We start from the raw sequence: 21,376 nt of genomic DNA on the forward strand, positions 1-21,376 counted from the left end.
TTTTCTTTTTTTTTTTTTTTTTTTTGGAACGAAGCTGAGCTTTGATTTTGTTTTTCTGCAGTGCATTACACTGGGACTTTGTTAAATGGGACGAAGTTTGATTCTAGCCGTGATAGAGCAACGCCTTTTAAATTCACTCTTGGACAAGGTTTGTTGAATCTCATCTCTCTCGATACGATTGATCTAGCTTGATTTGACTATTCCTAAAGACCTAATAGTTTCCGTATCTTGGATTTGTGACTAGCGATTATAGTGTTTCTATCAGTAAGAACTTGGTGATTATAGTGTTCAACTTGACAACGAGCTTTCTGATTTACTGATTTGTTTGTGGTATTGTGGTTTTGCAGGTCAGGTTATTAAAGGATGGGATATTGGTATCAAGACAATGAAGAAAGGTGAAAACGCTGTTTTCACTATCCCTGCGGAGCTAGCGTATGGGGAATCTGGTTCACCGCCGACAATCCCTGCGAACGCCACGCTTCAGTTTGATGTGGAGTTGCTTACATGGGTTAGTGTTAAGGACATATGCAAAGATGGTGGTGTGTTTAAGAAGATTCTTGCTGTGGGAGAGAAGTGGGAGAACCCAAAGGATCTCGATGAAGTTCTTGGTGTGTGTTCACTTTGTTATGAGTATCCAAGACTAGCTTTAGAGATGGGTTTGTGTTTGATTTTGCTAACGGTATTTCCTGTTTGTTTATTCAGTTAAGTTCGAGGCTAAACTTGACGATGGTACCATTGTTGGGAAATCTAATGGCGTTGAATTCACTGTTAAAGATGGTTAGTGCTCTGATTTCTTTTCAGATGTGATGGGCATGTCCGACAATATTTTCGCTCTCTCACAGTTTTTGTGATCTATATGGTTAATAGGACATTTCTGCCCTGCACTTTCTAAGGCTGTGAAAACCATGAAAAAGGGTGAAAAGGTCCTTCTGACAGTTAAACCACAATGTAAGACGAGTTGCCTCACTTTGTTTTTCCCTAATTCTGCCATGGTGTGTATATCTTCTCTTATTCCAATCTTCTTATCAATGGGGCAGATGGTTTTGGGGAGAAGGGCAAACCTGCCTCTGCTGGTGAAGGTGCTGTTCCTCCAAATGCGACACTTGAGATCAATCTGGAGTTAGTTTCCTGGAAAACAGTTTCAGAAGTAACTGATGACAACAAGGTTATGAAGAAAATCTTGAAGGAAGGGGAGGGATATGAGCGTCCTAACGAGGGGGCAGTTGTGAAAGGTTTGCATTTCGGATTTTATTGAACTGATGTTTTAACCAGGCATAATGGTTTCTTACCAGGCTTTTCTTTGTTTCATTCTGGCAGTGAAATTGATAGGGAAACTTCAAGATGGAACTGTATTCCTGAAGAAAGGTCATGGTGAGAATGAGGAACTGTTTGAGTTCAAAACAGATGAAGGTAACTACACTGCTCCTGTAAACACTCACTTGAACTTTCTTAAAGACGACCACTTGGAATTCCTGGTGTACTTATCATGGTAAATCATTTGCTGGATGCCTAAACAGAGCAAGTGGTCGATGGACTTGATAGAGCTGTCATGAAGATGAAAAAGGGTGAAGTGGCATTGGTGACAGTAGAACCTGAGTACGCCTTTGGTTCTAATGAGTCAAAACAGGAATTGGCTGTGGTGCCACCAAAGTCAACTGTCTACTATGAGGTTGATCTTGTGACTTTCGACAAGGTTAGTATAGTTTCTAGATGCTTATGATGGTCACAATTTAGCCAGTAAGGAAGTATAAGTGTCCAACACTTGTTTGCAATTGGGTATTTAGGAAAGGGAATCGTGGGACATGAACACTGAAGAAAAGATAGAAGCTGCTACTAAGAAGAAGGAAGAAGGAAATTCCAAGTTTAAAGCAGGCAAATATGCCCTGGCGTCCAAAAGATACGAGAAGGTATATAATGTTATGAACTGCTTGTTGATATGTGTGAGTTTTTATTAATGTTGGACATCATCTTACATGGTTTAGTTTCTTCTCAGGCTGTCAAATTCATTGAATACGACACATCCTTCAGTGAAGAGGAGAAGAAGCAAGCAAAAGCATTGAAGGTGGCGTGCAATCTAAACGATGCAGCCTGCAAACTCAAATTGAAAGATTACAAGCAGGCTGAAAAACTCTGCACAAAGGTAATAATAATTGGTTGATTTAAAATACAAATCCTTTACTTCACTTTCAAAACCTAGCTGAAGGTAAATGGTGCTTTTGGTGTTTAGGTGTTAGAGCTAGAAAGCACCAATGTGAAGGCCTTATACAGGAGAGCCCAAGCATATATGGAGTTGGCTGATTTAGACTTGGCTGAGTTTGATGTCAAGAAGGCCCTTGAAATCGATCCCAACAACAGGTCTCTCTCTTAGTCATATACCCATCTTATCTATATCCAATTTAGCTTTGAGTAGGTGAATAGTTTTTTTGCAATGTCTCCTCATACACTAAAGTGAACATTGTATTTGCTATTTTATTTTCAAATGACAGGGAAGTGAAGCTGGAACAGAGAAGGTTGAAGGAGAAAATGAAGGAGTTCAACAAAAAGGAAGCCAAGTTTTATGGAAACATGTTTGCAAAACTAACTGTAAGTATCTCTAATCAATTTAAATGGTTTGGTCATATGTTACAAGAAGATTAAAGTAGAAAGTGGGATTGTTATGATGATATAACCAAATCTTGTATTGGTGGGAATTTGCAGAAGGAATCATCAAAAGATGGAGAGGCAATGAGCACCTGAGCCCTTGAAAACGTTCCTAGCACTCTGCATTTTCATTTTCTTCTCTTTTCGTTTGTTGCAATGCTTTTTTAGTTTTTCAAACTGAGCGTTAGTGAGATTTATAAAACAGGGGACTTGTATGATGAGATGACATTGGACTTGAGCTAGTGATTTAATCGCATGTGTTGATTGATTTAATCGCATGTGTTGATTTTTAGAAAAAATTCGTCTGCTGTTGGTGTAGAACATGGAACTATGAAGGCAAAAAGCCAAAGGCCTAATTTTCAAGATTCCCTTGTGTTCTTGATATGATACCGAGTTTATTTGCTATATGGACATTTTAGAATTGTCCACTGAAGAACATCGCGAGATTCAGATCACTGAGCAAAGAATGCAAATCTCTAATCGATTCAGACTTCATATATCTTTACATCTCTTTCAACTCATCTCCGTCAATGTCGATGGATCCAAACCAACCCTCACAAGCTTACTCTTGAAATCGTCGGCCACCATGGATGACTGATTGCATCAAATCAGAACTTTTAACTTTTCGGATAAGGTGTTACCACAATAATGGATCGGATAATATTTTCTTGTAAGAATTACAAAAAGGGATATTCTGTAGACGCTTTAAATCTCGTCCGTCCACGTCACTATATCTTACGAACTGGAATAATCGTCAGGTACCATTCGGATATACTTCCTAGGCATCGGTCTTAACCTCAAATGAGATAAGACTTAATTAAAACCAAATCTTACTTTTCCCAAAACTAATTACAAAAATGTAAACTAAAAACATAGAAATCTACGAATATTCCAAGCTAAATATCCTCCTCATAACTCACTTTATATTTTGATTTTCTCACCTTTACATTTCTCACTAACAATCTCACACCAATCACCAAAATAGTTCTCTATTCACTCAAATATCAATGGCTGTTCTCTCAAGAACCAAACGTGTCACTGATCCACTCGACGACGAAGCTAAAGCTCGGATCTTAAGTAGCCACGGTTGCATCCTAGACCAAGATTCTCCTCGACTCTGCGAGCTTGTACACGGGTTTTTCGACGATGGTCACGAAGAGACACTCTACGACGACTCCGACTCCGACCTGTCTGAGAATTCTATAGTCAAACGTTCCCAAGCTAGTGAGGAGATCTTGAAGATGGCGGTGACCTTCTCTGATTCTGATCCTTATCGGAATCTATTGCTAGCTCACGTTTTAAGAGCCGCGGAGACATATTCCGGTTTTAGGTCAAGGAACAAATCTGTTTTCCAGAACAAGGTAGCTTCGTTTCTGCGAGAGCTCGGCCACGACGCGGCCGTTTGTGTGTCCAAATGGAACTCATCGGCCAAACTCACAGCCGGTAGTTACGAGTTCATTGACGTCATTTACAAGCCGACGGCCGTCCGTTACTTCGTTGATCTAGACTTTGCTTCCGAGTTCGAGATCGCAAGGCCGACGCAAGAATACACGCGTGTGTTGCAGTTGCTTCCTAATGTTTTTGTCGGGAAAGAAGTGAATCTGAGGACGATTGTGAGAGAGTTATGTGACGCTACGAAGCGGTCGATGAAGAGCCGTGGCTTGTCTCTCCCACCGTGGCGGAGAAGCTCTTATTTGCAACACAAGTGGTTTGGTCCGTACAAAAGAAAGGTTGGATCTGGTTTGGGAGTGAAGCCTTTGAGTAGTGACGCTGTAAACTGCCGATCTTTAGGGTTTGATCATGAGGGTGCCGTCAATGCTCGTTTGTTCATCAGGACGTGATCTATATATAGTATGGAGTAGGCCGGCTAGTATAAAGTGTGGGCGAATAGTTGGAGACTACTTCAATTTATTCAATCTGAGTGATATGATCTAAATGATATTATTTTTTTTTCTTTTGGATTTGTATTTTTTACCCACAAAGTTGGTTAACGCGATGTTTGTATCCGTGACCATGTATGTTCACATTTAGTGTCTGATTGGTAAACACAAACAAAGCTTTACAAATGGTACAGTTTTGATTTTTACCAATCACAAAAACTTTACCAACAATTTTATTAAAAGTTTTACTCTCAGCTTTTTTGTACAGCTTTCATATACAACTTTTTTTTACAGCTTTTCACTATTCCGTAAAAGCTTACAGCTTCAGCTTAGAATTTTTCTGTACAGCTTTGGCTACGTTACCAATCAGACCCTTAGTGTTTTAAAAAAGAAGGTTTTGTTATAATCTATTAAATTAATGACTAAGAGGTCAAAATGTCAATCAGCATCTTAGAATGAGACCAAAATGTCAAATACTTATGTATCTATCAAACTGGATAAAAAATATAACGGAGAATATGCCAATGAAACATAGCACATTAGCAGTGCATGTATGTGGACAGGTTAAAATGTGAAGAATAACAAAAATTGATTGAGTCGGTACTAGTAATAACACGTTTCTCTTCTCCACTTCCGCAGAGAAGCGTCCACCGCAAACTCCTCCACTTATCCAATCATGATACGTCATCTCAGCCGTTTTACCATTTCTCTCTACCGTTTCTTATTGTCGTAAAAACACAAGAGCTCCACCGTAGGTAGCAGTTTCTTGCAAATTAAAAAACAGGTAAGGGTTTTCTAAGCCAAAACTTCCACTTTGGACAAGTCAATGCTTCTTTTTCGACTTATAACATTATACTTTCCATTTGGAACTTCTATCTTGGAGTTCTAAATCTTTTACGTCTCCGATCAACTTCCAAACTTATATAGTTACATGTGAGGGATCTTGGTAAGAAACACATGATCGATATCTAATTGTGTACGCCTTGCATATCCATTTGATTTGGGATATCTTAACAAGATACTTTTCATTAAAATGTAGAGAAAAAGAAAATGAGAGAGAGGTTCTTAGGGGAAATAGTAATGAGCTCTTATAAAGAAACTCTCTTAACACTTGTTTTGTTTTAAATTTTAAATATATAACTAAACTACATAAAAAAAAAATTCAATACGTTAATATTAAGATACACATGAGAGGTTCTAAATCAATGTCGTAGATGCTTTGACTCTCTCAGTTACATACCACGACCTTGAATGTAATAAGTTAATAACTTATATATTCCCATAGCATGCATGAGACCTCAACTGCTTTAAGTAACATAAATTCTGAATATTGTAGATTTTCAAAATATATTTCTTAAATTATTTATTTTAGGCTTATCGTTTCCACCATATACTTGTGTTGATACGAAATTGTCATCAGCTTTATCTTGTTTGATCAACTATTTGTATGCTTGCTTATATACATCAGTCATCTTTCTTTGAAACTGTATTTGTTTTTTTTTTGCATATATTCTACTAATTTAAAATTTTCTTTATTTTGAAAATTCTGTAAATATACTCTATTATTTAAAATTTTCTATTTAAAAAATAAAATATATTTAAAACTAGCATAAAAATTGGAAATGTCTCTAGATTCTTTATTTAGTGATAAATATGAAAACAGAGCTTTTTTAATATTGATTTAAAATAATTGATTTCAGTCATTAGTAATTCTTGTACTAACAAATCAATTTTTGATAAAGCTTCTATTATTCATTTAAAACTAGCATAAAATTAGTAAATGTACCCAACTCTTTTTTATTGATACCTACTTTATTTTGTTAATTTTTTTATTTAGAAAACTGATAATTACCATATTTTCACACACTAAATATTAAAAGTATACGATTCTTTTTGAGTTTATAACTTACTAGATTAAGACCCGCTCGATGCGCGAGTTTTAAAAATGTTTAGTACTCCTTCTTCTATCCCTAATAGATTGATGTTTTGACATTATCACACACATTAAGAAATAATTTAATTTGTATTTGTAAATTAATTTATAATTACTTTTGAGTAGATAGAGAAAATATAGACTATTAAATTAATGACATATGAAAAAAAACATAAAGTAAAAAAGTTATTTTAATTTTTTTTAATCTACAACATCAATCTTTTAGGGACAAAAAATAATATATCATAAAACGTCAATCTATTAGGGACATAGGGAATAAAATAAAATTTTGAAAGAATATATTAATATTTTTTGTAAATGAGATATACTTTCTAGAAATAAATATATAAATATTCTTAATTAGAGATAAATTTTTTACTTTAATACACTAATTTATAGTTTTATATTTTAAAAGTATTATTACAATTATTACAATAATCTAAATCTATATTATCAGTCACCAAAACTATTTTTCAAACATTAATTACAAATATTATTATAGTAGGTCAAACCCAGGACTAAGCAGATGAGTAGATAGTCAACCAAAGACCAATATTGTCAAATTTCAAAAACGTTCCGAAACTTATTCATGTTTTACATGGAGATAACCCATCAAAACGTCATCTTATTAGAATCGACGTACAATTTTACTTTATGTTTTACCACTAAAAAATATTCTTACATCTAAAAATATTTTATTGTTAAAGTTTGCTCTTATCACCACATATAAAATGATTTTGTGAACAAATTAAACCAAATTTTCATTTATTTTCAATTGGACATAGTTCCTTTTCACCACTAAGATTTGTTTGTGACAGTTTGTATAACCACTAAAATATTCTTTAAAATTGTTTACTCAAAAAATATTGTGGATAATATATATATATATATATATATATATATATATATATATATATATCTACATGATTGCAATGAGTTTATGACCACCCCATTAAAATTTGAGAAATTCAAATATAGTAAACTTGATATGATAAAAATTAAAATTAAAAATTATAAGTACGATGATATATGAGTCTTAGATAATTTAAAGATATAAAATATAAACAAAAATTTAAAAATACTACAACATTAAAAATATTAAGAAAAAATAAATATTGATCTTACATATCCTTAACTAAAGAAAAAAATTCAAAATAAAATAAAAAATATACTTTAAAATCATCACAAATTTCTAATAAGAAATCAAATTTAACTAAAATCTAAAAATATTACAACTTGATTAATTAAAATATTAAAAAGGAAGAATTAACAAATATTGATAGTTATTAGTTAGTGGATTTCTTTTTTACAATAGGTCTATAACTTTTTTTTTTTAATTTTTAGTTTTTTTTTAATGTTTTAGTAAATTTATAATTGACACATGTTAATATCTTATTAATACAAGTAACATGTGTCACGATCTTGTTAGTGATTAATTTTATTTCTTAATAAATATTGATCTGACATATCCTTAACTAAAGAAATAAAATTCAAAATAATATAAAAAGATATTTTAAAATCATCACGAATTTCTAATAAGAAATCAAATTTAATTAACTAATATAACTAAAATCTAAAAATATTACAACTTAATTAAATTAAAATATTAAAAAGAAAGAATTAACAAATATTGATAGTTAGTGGATTTCTTTTTTACAATTGGTTTAGAACTTTTACTTTTAAAATTTTAGTTTTTTTTTAAATGTTTTAGTAAATTTATAATTGACATATCAACATCTTATAAATACAAGTAACATGTGTCACGATCTTGTTAATGAGTAACTTTGATATGATCATGAGACCATCCAAGACGACCCTTGAGTCTTGCTCAACACGAACGAAGTCAAAGATCAACTCTTCCTACCAAACTGCTATTTGGGATACATTCTTACCGCATCTAGAGCATATCTCGAAGTTGAATCAGTCCAATCAGAGTTTAGGTGAAGGAGTTATTCATTTTACAAATCAGGTGAACTCATGGCTACGCGACTTAGACCTACGAGCATTCAAAGGAGGATTCCGACCAAGACAGAAGTACTCAAGCTATGAACAAAACTGTTCTGAAATCTTGATCCATCCTAGAACCACTGAGAATTAGAAGCACATTAAAATCAGTTCATACTTGAAAGATATGGATATTTCAAGTCAATGGATCTGTCCTAGTTCCAGTTTCGCGTCTGAGCCAACGATCATGTTACACAGACCAACTCAGCATCAATTTCGACACGAAATAAATTGGAGTATGTCAATGGATCTCTTATGTTTCCAACAAGCTCAAGAACACAAGATTTGGCCAACAAACCACAGAGTTACGTCCCATTTGTCAAAGGAGGTGAAACTAGTTCTTAACTTGATAAGTTTTAGGTCGAGTTGGTTTAAGAGCTTCCAGAATTATGTTTGGCAACCAGAAGTTGTTTCAACTAAGCCCAAGATGAATAAATGATACAACCCAAGTTGTTTCTCATCAGAAAGTTTGATCAAGGAGTCAAAGAGATAAAACATCAAAGAGGTACTTAATGGGACTATTCAAGAGCTTATGGCCGAAGAGAGCATGAGAAATTCTATTGGGGATAATACCTATCAAGTCTAGTCCACTTTGAGCCTAATTCAAGACCAAAAAGGCCCAAAATAATCACTCTATTTTGTGGCCAAAGAGAAGTGAGGAAAATTGAAGTTCAACTCACCTTGGGAAGGACACATTGGGAAGGACACCTTGGGAAGAACACTTTGGGAAAACATAATTCAAGAGTTGAATCTTCATTCAACTATCTATCTTTATTGTTATTTTTAGTTTCAAGAATAATACTTGGCTTTGTTACCAAGTTTTCTTCTTCTATATAAATTCATGTAAGAGCAAAGAAATAATAAATCCAACTTTTTATAAAACCTTTTCTTTTTGAGAGTGATTCTCTTCTGTTTTTTGTGAACAAAATCGATTGCTTGGTGTGATTCCAACAATCAAAACCGACTACTTGGTGTGATTCCAATAGTCAAAACCCCGATCTCCTTGGTGCGAGGCTGAGAGATCCGATCTTTTTGGTGCGAGGCTTTAGAAATGAAATGATTATATTATTAATGCTGAAGTAAGTCTCTTATATGGACCGTTCAAAGCTTCCACGATCGGATGCTGCCGCGTCTTCCAAGGCATTGAACTTCACCATCCTCCTCCTCCTCCTCCACGCCTTCTAGGTGCTTTCGCCTCAACGTAAACGTCGTCACCCCTGACGTCACATCCTCTAGAAACATCACGTGTTTGTCCCCGACACGTCGAATAATACATTTTGTTCAAACCAACAAATCAATTTTTTTTTAAATAGTTTCAGAACTAAATTGGTCAAACGCATGGCAACGAATCTCTGGCGATTTCTCGTTTCTTTACTTTTGACCTTTTTTTTAAAATTTTATTTCACCTTTTTTGAAATCTTCCCCGGCAAGGCAAGAAGAATAAGGGACCTTTGAGAAGCTTATAAGTTATATAATATACACATATAAGAAAGTCACCTTTGTCATTGCTGTCTTAATTTAAGACAGAGCTAATAATAATTTAGACATTATGCGAGAGGGAGATGAGAAACAGAGCCGAGCTCTGGACTTCAACCGACTCGAGGTTTTGTCATTACTAGGTCGTGGAGCTAAGGGAGTTGTGTTCTTGGTCAAAGACGACGAATCTAAATTGCTTGCTTTGAAAGTTATACTTAGAGAAGCCATCAAGAAGAAGAAGAACAAGAATGATAAAGAGACTCAAGATGAGTACAAGCGAGTCAGTTTCGAGCAAAGAGTATTAAACAGTTTCGATCATCCTCTCTTTCCTTCTCTCCACGGCGTTTTATCTACCGATAAAGTCATCGGTTACGCCATTGATTACTGTCCCGGTCGAGATCTCAATTCTTTAAGGCAAATGCAATCGGAAAACATGTTCTCCGACGAGATTATCAGGTAAATTTTGTTGTTGTTATTAGACCACAAAGTCTTTCAAGATCTTTTCGACAACGTTTTCTTGAATTATTCATTCTTATTTTCTTGATTTCAGATTCTACGCGGCGGAGCTTGTGCTAGCTCTTGAGTATTTACATAATCAAGGAATCGTATACAGAGATTTGAAGCCGGACAATGTGATGATCCAAGAAAATGGGCATTTGATGCTAATCGATTTCGATCTTTCAACAAACCTCGCTCCAAGAACGCCGCAACCGTCACCGTCACCGTCTAAAACATCTCCGGGGACGACGAGGAAGAAACCTCTCTTCCGCTTCTCCAGTTTTTGTAACTCAGGGATCTCGCCGGAGGAATCGACTTCGGTGTGCTCATCATCATCTACGTTTCCTGTTTCAGATTCTTCAGGAGAAAAGTCGAATTCTTTCGTAGGAACAGAGGAATACGTTTCGCCGGAAGTTATCACCGGAGACGGCCACGATTTCGCCGTTGACTGGTGGTCGTTAGGTGTGGTTCTATACGAGATGTTGTACGGGACGACGCCGTTTAGAGGATCGAACCGGAAAGAGACGTTTTACCGGATTTTATCTAAACCGCCGAATCTAACCGGCGAAACGACGGCGTTGCGTGATTTGATAAGAAGGTTGTTGGAGAAAGATCCTAGCCGTAGGATCAACGTTGAGGAAATCAAAGGTCACGATTTCTTCAAAGGTGTTGATTGGGAGAAAGTGATATTGGTTTCTCGACCGCCGTATATTCCACCGCCGGACGACGACGGTGGTGGTAAGGGCAAAGATGTAAATACAAAAATGGACGTGGAGAATATCGTCCAAGAGATTTTTGCAGCAAGAGAAGAACGTGAGAAACAGACTGGTGATGATGATAATAATAATGAGAATAATGCTGAAAAAAATGGGGAATGGGTTAAGGGGTTGAATAATAATAATCACGATTTGGTAAGTGATAACAATTTTTTGGTATTTTAATTCAATTTGTTTTGTTCATTTTCTCTTAAACAGGAGAGAAGTTTAGCTTTAGTGTAAGTAGAGAGGGTAACACACTCAAAACTGTTGCTGGACCCTGTCTTATATCAAAATGGGTCCATCAATTTTTTATAAGAACAATGAAAGGTGGAAATGGTATATAAAAAAAAAATTCTCAGACATTTTTGTCAATATAATAATTTAACTGTTTTTGGCAAAGTTGTGTTCTGTTCAATATGTTATGTTTATATGATTACAATAATAAAATTCAGAACTTCTATTAATGTCAATTTCTGGGTATCTTAACATCAATTTGATTGAAATGAACTATATTTCCCTTACAAACGTTCATATATATATATATGACTGTACAAATGAATGATCCAATGAACGCATAGAAGATCTAGAACCAAAATGAAACTTAGCGCAAAGGAAACAATAGAAGATCATCTAGAACTAATATCTCATGCTCATAATCAATGGCATACATGAGGTAGTCAATGGATAGGTTTTTATAACATATCAACAAACTGTTAGATCAACCAGTCATCCCACTTGATTTATTTTAATGATGCTTTAGCATGGTATAAATTTTCTTTTTTCGTATCTGTTGAGAATACGATTGTCTGTCTGTCTCTATTAGTGTATCTATCTCTTTCGTATTTTTACATTAAAAAGATGTTTGGACATATCTATACTTAATGCATCAAAAAGCGGATCAAGATTGATATCTCGAAAGCTACAATGACTCGATATCTCCTCGGAGTGCTATCAAGATATCTCGAAAGCTTTTGATTCGGTCCAATGACCCTTTCTGCTAAATACTCTCTCTGCAATGAATCTCCCTAAACGATTCATAAAGTGGATTGAACTCTGTATTTCTACGGCTTCTTTTTCAGTGCAAGTAAATGGTGAATTATGTGGTTTGTTCAACAGTCAGAGGGGTCTCCGTCAGGGATGCTCGCTCTCTCCATATCTTTTTGTGATTTGTATGCAAGTTTTATCAACAATGCTTGACAGGGCTGCTCTGCAACAACGGATTGACTACCATCCTCGCTGCCAAAACTTGCGGCTGACACACTTGTGTTTTGCTGATGACCTGTTGGCCTTCACCGACGGCAATAAACGATTAATTGAGGGAATACTGCAGATATTTGATCAGTTCGCAGAGTTCTCAGGGTTAAAGATCAGTCTCGAGAAGTCAACCTTGTACATGGCAGGGTGCGGGAGAGTGACAAGGAGGATATCCTTTGATGTTTTCCTTTTGCCTCGGGTTCTTTGCCCGTTCGCTACCTTGGTTTGCCTTTGCTAACTAAAAGAATGACAACATCAGACTACACTCCTCTTATTGTACGCATACAGGACAGAATTGGGAGTTGGACAGCTCGACATCTCTCTTTTGCAGGACGCTTACAACTTATAAGCTTAGTGCTCCACAGTCTTATCAATTTTTGGATGTCTGCGTTTCGATTACCGAAAGCGTACATTAGAGAAATTAACAGTATGTGCTCTGCCTTCCTATGGTCAGGTCCAGAGTTGAATGGGAAGAAAACGAAAGTCTCGTGGGCTGAGGTGTGCCAACCCAAGGAGAAAGGGGGACTTGGTCTCCGCTCCCTTGCAGAGGTGAAAACGGTCAGCTGTCTGAAGCTTATTTGGCTAATGTTATCCTCTAGCTCACTGTGGGTGCAATGGTTGAGACTCTACGTCCTCCATAAGGGTTCATTCTGGCCGCTTAGTGCTAGCTCCACTCTCGGCTCCTAGATGTGGAAGAAATTGCCTAAATACCGTCCTCTCGCTGCTGATTTTGTGTTGTATGAAGTCAAGAATGGCCAAAGTGTTTCTTTCTGGCATGACAATTGGTCTCCTTTAGGGCCTCTTTTTACTCTAACAGGGCCGCGAGGATGTATAGACATGGGAATTGGTCTCGTTTATTCCTACTGCAATATTCTTTTCAACTACTGGCTCATTCGCTATGGCAGGAGCGAAATAACAAAAGTCATGGAGAAAGACCAATCCCAGCATCCCAACTATCCAGAAGGCTGGACAAGGATGTTCGGAACAGACTCACCTCCATTAGGGAGCAGGGCGATTATCGGTATGAGCAGTGTATGGCGATTTGGTTTGACACAAGATAAGCGAATCAGTTTTTTAAACAAATGTTTTCTTTTATCAGGTTTATACTATAACAGCACTTGATGTAAAAATGTTTATTTTTTTTCGAATAAATTTTATATTTTATTCAAAAAAAAAAAGATGCATGTAAAAGCGAATTCTGTGTCTGCATATATCCGCACTAAATACATCTTGACGAGAGATGTTTGAACATATCTCCGCACTTAATGCACCTCCATGATATAGGTAATATAAAATTCTAGTTGTACGTCTAAAAAGACTATGATCAAAATTTACTAAATGATTAGTTTCCGCTCATCTTAACTTCAGTATAATTATAATTGACTATATATATTATATTTTATGTTTTTTGATTGAAAAAAATAAATAAAAAATACTTGTGATCTTATAGGATATGTAGGGGTTAATAGCTTCGCGATGTAGGGTGATAGATTCGCACGGTTAAAAGTATGAGTTTTGGTATGGGCGAATTAACAGTTGTGTCCTACTCCTTCATTTCACATTTCACTGGGTTGTTTGGGTTCATATTTTTTTAAAAGGTGAATAATTTAGTTGTTTTTAAAAAAATAATATCATAAAATGGAATATTGACGTTTGGGGGGTTTGGGTTTGAGCTTTAGATTAATTAGTTTAATACTATAAAAGTCTGATCTAGAGTGTAGAGTACACCCCAAATATATTCTTGAGTCATATCTACTGTTGGATCCGCCTGCTATGCCACTTCTTTTGTTTTGTAAGATTATATGCGATGCTCTAACATGATAAGAATTTCCGTTTTAGCACAATGTGCTAGTTATGGACCTTATGGTAGACAAGATGACTGTCGGGAGTGGCAATCTCCTCATAATGTCTAGCATATTCTCGTCCTATACTCGCATCTAATAGATGCTTGTACATATAGCTCTAGTTTGATCCAAAAAAGAAAAGAAAAGAAAAGATGGTTGTACATATCTGCTTTGAATGCATTTTGACGAGATTCTTTTATGTTCATATATAATTAAAATTTTGGCATATGAATGTTTTAAACGGTTCCTAGAAGATATAATTTTGGCATGTGAATTTGACTTGTCAATCGTTTGAATGCCTCCCAAACGTAATGTAAATTATGTATTTGAGTTTTCTAACATCATATATATCAATCAAAAATTATAGAAGTACGATCGAGGTCTACTCTCTCTTTTTTTTGTCTTTTTTTTGTTCTTTTTGTTCAAACGAGGTCTACTCTATAAATGCTCATATGTCTCAACGAAGAAGACACACCAATAGTTTAAGCGCCCAATTTTTTTTGTCTTGGTATATTTTACGCTCTTTGAAGTGATTTGTCTCCCACTACGAATCCAACAAAGCTTCGTTTTTTTTCCCCAACAGCATAGATAATACTTTTTGTTAATACCAAGAAGGTTGTGTTTGCATTTTTCCCTTTCATTTTAAGTCTAAAAAGCTCATATTTTGTTTTTGTTTACCATATTTCGGTTCTGAATATAAAGAGGGAAAGAAATGCATGGTAGATGCATGAACCTTTGAGACGATTAATATCCAATGACCAATATCACTTTTTAAAAGTTAATTAGGTTTTTTCTCATTTTCGTGAAGCTTTCAAATATTCTATATTTCTAACTTCGACAAAAAAAATTGTTGAAAATTAACTTCGATATCATTCAGTAATGACAACATCAGTTCCAAACCATGTTAGAAAATATCCCCTATTTAATAAAACAGAAGTACACAACATTTTTTTGTAGACTATATAATATATATATATTTATGATTTTTTGGTTATAAATTTGTGACATATCTACATAGGTATATCATAATATACGGGTTAGTCTGATTTTTGGTAAATAAAAATAGTATGGATTTAGTTAATTATAGTAACATATAAATCAATTATAGGTAACATTTAAAAGAAAAAGAAATCTCTCAACCTAATTAAAACAAAAATATGTGATTCTTCTTTCACATTTATTTTATCTTATATTTAAATTATTTTTAATTTTTATGATTTATGATTTTAGGTAACATTTAAAAAATAATAAAATTTATGTTTTTTTCTGCATATGATGTAATTTAATTTTTTTTAAACAGACATATATTACTCAACTGATGAATAAAAAAATATACAAAATGTCCTATATAACCTAAGAAAACTAGGCAAAGATTCAAAGTAATATTAATAAAAAAGAGACCAAAATGATTCTGAATACAAATGAGCAGAAACCTTGATTTATCAGGCATTGAAATTAAAAAATTTATGCATTTTATTATGGTTCTTTATTTTAAAGAATTTCAACTTTTAATAATTTTAAAAATTCAAATGTATTACTTTTTAAATTTTTAAAGATTATTAATATTTCAATTATTAAAACATTTATCTTTTTATAAAATGTTTAAGATATGAATAATATTTAAACTTTATAAGAAGTTCAAATATTATAAGTATTTCAATTTCTAAAATAATAAAATTTATTCAAACATTTTAAATTTTAATAATATATACGAATAAAAATATCACATGACGGATTATATGGCAGGACATGTTTGAGTTGATATTAATAGAAAATTAAAATGTCATTAATTCGGTGCTACACGGGTAAAATATCATCTCATTATTTTGTGAACTTTTTAGAAGCTTTAAAGATTATTAATATTTCAATTATTAAAACATTTAATTTTTATAACTGTTTAAGATATTAATAATATTTAAACTTTATAAGAAGTTCAAATATTATAAGTAGTTCAATTTCTAAAAAAAAGAAACTTTATTAAAATATTTTAAATTTTAAAAATATATTTAGATTTTTATGAAGTTTATTCTGCGGTGTACAACGAATTAAAATATCACACGACGGATTATATGGCTAGACATGTTTGAGTAAATATTAATAGAAACTTAAAATGTCATTAATTCGGTGCTACATGGATAAAATATTATCTCATTATTTTGTTAACAATATGAATATTAGATTAATAGACGTATCTAATTAAATCGATTAATTAATATTGTAACAAAATAATTAATATGTGGTATAGTGTAGGTTAAGTCATATAATTAACAATCAAAATACAATATTTAATTTTAAGAACTAAACAAATCAAATAAAATTAACAAACAGAAAAGTTAATATTTTTATCAAATAACTTAAACTGCAGTGTACCGCGGGTCAAAATCTAGATCTACTAGAATATATCTTACAAAACAGATGTTATTTTCATAAGTTATATTCAACATATGATTTCATGGCATAGTGTTTGAGCAAAAAAAAATTAAAACAATCATATATATAACACTTTAAATAAAAATTACAAAATAAATAAAATAAATGTTAACCCGTGCTCTAGCACGGATCCAATTCTAGTATTCATGTATAACCAAATACGGGACGAGAATTTTGGGAACAGAACATATGTGGACATACTATTTACTCATGTGAATTATGAGGAATGAAGTTTTTCCAGGTAAAAAAAAATAAACGTTGCAATCAGACATATTAGACGGGTTTGATCGTTTGACAATTATATTTTTAAATGTAAAAATAACTCTGCACGTACGTGCGGGTCCGAACCTAGTTTTTCAATACCGATAAAATAACAAAATAGAGTATAGTTCTTGTATTCCATTGCCACTAGGACGTTTTCTTCCGATTACTAAAATAATTAAGAAATAGAACAAAAACAATATAATCTTATTTTATAAGTATATTTTTACTATTTTAGTGTTTATTTTAAATCGAAATAGAAAAAATAAGTTTTTTTAATGTTTTAATGTTACTTTCCATTAACTCGTAGGTACTAAATACGTAGAATCTATTTTCTTATGTATCATAATGGAAAGACAAATTCATTCACTTATTTTCTTGGACACCCAAATTTTTTTTTGTTAATTTGTAGAAATAGATAAATACAGTAGGTGGTGTTTTGCAAAAAAAAAAAAAAAAAAAAAAAAAAAAAAAAAAAAAAAAAAAAANGATAAATAGGTGGTGCACATTTCCTATTTTCTTACTAGATTATTGAAATTATTATTAAAGTTTCCCCAGTTTGAATACACACCTCTCATTTGAGGTATGGAGTCTCCATGTAGATCGTATACTTAAAGATCGATTCCCCTCAAGTATCTCAGAAAAAAAAAACTTATACTTTGGTCATCCTCTTGTATTGTGGAGTGGAACTCCAACGTACGAGGTGCCAGTACATAAGACCAAACCACATAGTTATTAGTATTAGACCTCGGTGTATACATGTTCATCATTTCTAATCAAAATTTACAAGGTCAAAAAAAAAATAATAATAAATAAATAAAAAACCGTTGAGCATGGTGATAGTATATTATATGTAATTCATATAGTAATACAAAAATATTGCAATTATTTGCAACCATCCAAATAAAAACTAACCAAATTTGAATGTCAGTGGACTCTTGCGAAATAGGTCAATAGATAGTAAATGCTTTACCGTTTCTTCTCTTAATTCACACCTCTTACGCAGTTTTTTTCATAGTTCTTTTTTTTCCAAAACCAAGAAGCAACCTAGCTACCATCGGTAAATTTAAGCCAAGGTATAATAAACCAAATACAAACGCAAAAGTATATAATCATAGTTAATCTAAGAGAACAAAGAGATGCAGATTGAGATGGAAGAGGAAATTTGAAGATTGGAGAGGTAAAGAGGCAATTTCTGGCAAACATGGTGGGATTATACCTGCTTTCATTGCTTGTGGTAACTTTCTAAAACTCAAAATCACACCCTTAAAACTCACTAATTAGTATCATTAGATATTCATTATAGTGAGTTTCGTATGGTCTAATGTATTGTTGTACAGACGATGGAGAATATGGTGTTCTTAGCATATTCAACCAACTTCATGATGTACTTTACGAAATCAATGCATTACTCATCAGCCAAAGCAGCAACCATGGTGACTAACTTCATAGGAACATCGCTTTTGCTCACTCTCTTTGGTGGTTTTGTCGCGGACTCTTTTCTTACTCGCTTTTCCGCTTTCGTCCTCTTTTGTTCCATTGAACTACTGGTATTTTAAAAAAACCCATTAAATCATGGTAAACAGTCAAATTTGAATATTTAACTTAAAATTATACTCCATTCTTTTATAGGGTTTGATCTTGTTGACAGTCCAAGCTCATAACCATAAGTTACAACCTCATGGAGATAAAACACCATAGACTCTTCAATCAACGGTTCTATTCACTGGACTTTATGCAGTAGCTACTGGTGCTGGAGGTGTCAAGGGGTCGCTGCCTGCTCATGGAGGCGACCAGCTCGATAGTAGAAATCAGAGGCTAGTATCAGGATTCTTCAATTGGTACTTCTTCTCTGTTTGCCTTGGAGGTTTCTTGGCCGTAACCCTTATAGTTTGCATGGATCGAGGAGAACAAAGGATGGAGCTCCAGCTTCAATACAACCACTGCGGTTTTAGCCTCGTCGATCTTCATTTTCCTCGTGGGATGCCCGATGTATCGATTCAAGCGCCCAACAGGAAGTCCTTTAACCAGAATTCTGAATGTGTTTGTTTCTGCCGCAAGAAACCGAAATAGGTTTGTAACGGATGCAGAGATGACACAGAATCATAACTCTACTGACAAAAACATTCATCACAACAAATTCAAGTAATTATTCTAAACCCATATTTTTCTTATTTTCTTTATTCACACTAAAATAACATAAATTAGCCTACCCTATTTGTAGATTACCCTATTCCTCCACAAATATCAGGAATGGTCCTGTGAAGTGCCACAACCATCGTTTGGGGCCTTATACATAGTTCCTTTAGAATTAACAAAACAAAACATATAAGCATCGACGATAAAGTTATTGTGGAATACACTAGGGGGGTTTTAATATCTTTTTCTTTTGCTATATACTGTATATAGATGTAAAACTAGACTACCTAAGTTGATGAACGACTTTGTTATATAGATTGAATATTTAAGAAATTGAAGAAATTGAATATTTTCTTGAAGCCATAGATTTTTGTTAATATATTTTAAAACGCTATTTTTTACTTGTTAACTATGACTATGAGATATTCAGAAATTCGTTATAACATGTATACTAATGATTAATGATTTAATTTAGTGAAAATTCAGAGACTCATGCACTTTGGGATTGATATTTTACTATCATGTAAACTATATAATCTCCAGGTTTTAGAATAAAGCGAAGCTCAACAACAAGATCTCAGCAACACAAGTTGAAGAAACAAGAACATTTCTAGCTCTTCTACCACTATTTGGGAGCACAATTGTAATGAACTGTTGCGTATCACAACTCGTAACCTTTTCAGTACAACAAGGCGTGATGATGAATAGAAAACTATCTCGTTCCTTTGAGATCCCCGTGGCTTCCCTCAATGCCATACCTATCATGTGCATGCTCTCTTCTTTAGCTTTCTACGAGCTTCTCGGCAAAAGGATCTTATCAAGCAACAACGAAAGATCGTCAAGCTTCAATTTGAAACGCATAGGATACGGCGTAGCTCTCTCTTCTATCTCAATGGCGGTAGCATCCATCGTGGAGGTCAAGAGAAAACACGAAGCGGTTCACAACAACGTCAAAATCTCAGTGTTCTGGCTAGAGCTTCGATATGTTTTGTTGACTCTTGGAGGAGTGTTAGAGTTCTTCTTTAGGGAAGCTCCCGCGAGTATGAGGAGCATGAGCACGGCGTTAGGGTGATGCTCTACTTCAATGGGTTTCTTCCTCAGCTCGGTACTTGTGGAGGTCATTAATGGCGTCACGGGATGGCTCCGGGAGGAGCTAAATGAGTCCAGGCTCGAACTGTTTTATGTGGTTTTATGTGTTCTTAATCTTTTTAATGCATAAAGGTTTTTTTTTTTTTTTTTTTTTTTGTGGTGGTGGCTCACAAGTTGGTTAATGTGTCGTGTAATAATGGGAGAAAATAGTAACTACGCCATTTGAGTTTCATAATTGTGATTTACCATAATTAAGAAAGTGTGAAAGTAACATTTTCTATTTAGAACATAGACCGAAGTTTTCCTTTACCTGGGTATCTCGTTTTGTGATCATATGTTACAAGATGGCACTGATGAATTCTTTTTGAAAACCATAATTTATCAAATTAATTAAACTGGATGTATTAACATGAAATCAAATTCATTTTTTATGTCATATAATACAATATAGTGTGTAATGAGGTCCGGTATAATACTTTTGAAATTAGAAATATATATTATTTAAGGTTATATTTTCTTTTAAGACTTTAACATCTCATTATTTCATTAATTAAACAGCAAAAGGATGATACAAGTAGTTAACTAACCAAACATAACCAAACATAACTAAACTTATCTTTACAGTATTTGTGATTTGTTATTTGTTTAGAAGAAAATAGGCGCAGTTAAAGGCAAGGATGACGACAGTTACATTGAAAATGTTTTCCAGGGGCTGAAGGTATGCATATAGATTTTCCTTTCGGATGTTTCTTCAGACACAGAGACTCACACTCCTTCACTACACAACGGTCTTTGTTTACAATGCTCCAACACTTACGTTGGCTTTTTTGCTCCACATTTCCAACCACTCCTGTTATAATAATACGTTTGGAATATAAATTTTAGTTTTATGTATACAAAATGAAAAAGGTATTATTTTATCTTCTTATAGTGAAGATAGATGTTTCAAAGAAATTTAGGTATATATCCATTCAGAAAAATGTAGTTGCAAATAATTATTATATTAAGATAATTTGAATGTATCATATAAAACTATATAGCACTTTAAGACAATAGATGTAGTTTGAGACACGTGTCTATCAGCGAATGGAAAAAAAAATGTAAAAACCAATGGAAATATGTTTAATCAATTGATATCACAACAATCTTCGCGGGGGGGGGGGGGGGGGG

The 21,376-nt window shown here is 33.7% G+C and overlaps 4 protein-coding genes and 1 pseudogene across 4 annotated transcripts in view; 4 read left to right on the forward strand and 1 right to left on the reverse strand.

Moving 5' to 3' along the window:
* The window catches only part of LOC104766444 (peptidyl-prolyl cis-trans isomerase FKBP62), a 3,356-nt gene extending 353 nt beyond the window's left edge, over positions 1-3,003 (forward strand). Inside the window, exons 2-13 of the mRNA XM_010490332.2 lie at positions 60-148; positions 348-608; positions 703-777; positions 868-948; positions 1,038-1,232; positions 1,318-1,410; positions 1,518-1,693; positions 1,785-1,907; positions 1,994-2,140; positions 2,228-2,355; positions 2,487-2,583; positions 2,698-3,003. Of these exons, the coding sequence (XP_010488634.1) occupies positions 60-148; positions 348-608; positions 703-777; positions 868-948; positions 1,038-1,232; positions 1,318-1,410; positions 1,518-1,693; positions 1,785-1,907; positions 1,994-2,140; positions 2,228-2,355; positions 2,487-2,583; positions 2,698-2,736 (1,504 nt within the window). The 3' untranslated portion in view covers positions 2,737-3,003. The remainder of the gene's footprint in view (positions 1-59; positions 149-347; positions 609-702; positions 778-867; positions 949-1,037; positions 1,233-1,317; positions 1,411-1,517; positions 1,694-1,784; positions 1,908-1,993; positions 2,141-2,227; positions 2,356-2,486; positions 2,584-2,697) is intronic.
* LOC104766445 lies at positions 3,122-4,744 on the forward strand. The gene is made up of 2 exons (XM_010490333.2): positions 3,122-3,398; positions 3,626-4,744. Exons 1-2 carry the CDS (start codon positions 3,289-3,291, stop codon positions 4,479-4,481), a joined length of 966 nt encoding a protein of 321 aa, XP_010488635.1. The 5' UTR covers positions 3,122-3,288; the 3' UTR covers positions 4,482-4,744.
* LOC104766447 (serine/threonine-protein kinase OXI1-like) lies at positions 9,934-11,659 on the forward strand. The gene is made up of 2 exons (XM_010490334.1): positions 9,934-10,389; positions 10,484-11,659. The coding sequence occupies exons 1-2, from the start codon at positions 10,007-10,009 to the stop codon at positions 11,370-11,372; spliced, it is 1,272 nt and encodes a 423-aa protein (XP_010488636.1). The 5' UTR covers positions 9,934-10,006; the 3' UTR covers positions 11,373-11,659.
* Positions 18,118-20,336, forward strand: LOC104767862 (annotated as a pseudogene).
* Positions 20,872-21,376, reverse strand: part of LOC109130841 (putative defensin-like protein 148) — an 832-nt gene continuing 327 nt past the window's right edge. The window contains exon 2 of the mRNA XM_019240909.1: positions 20,872-21,056. Coding sequence (XP_019096454.1) covers positions 20,872-21,056 — 185 coding nt within the window. The remainder of the gene's footprint in view (positions 21,057-21,376) is intronic.

Source organism: Camelina sativa, chromosome 19 (genome assembly GCF_000633955.1).
Source record: "Camelina sativa cultivar DH55 chromosome 19, Cs, whole genome shotgun sequence".
NCBI classification, from domain to species: Eukaryota; Viridiplantae; Streptophyta; class Magnoliopsida; order Brassicales; family Brassicaceae; genus Camelina; species Camelina sativa.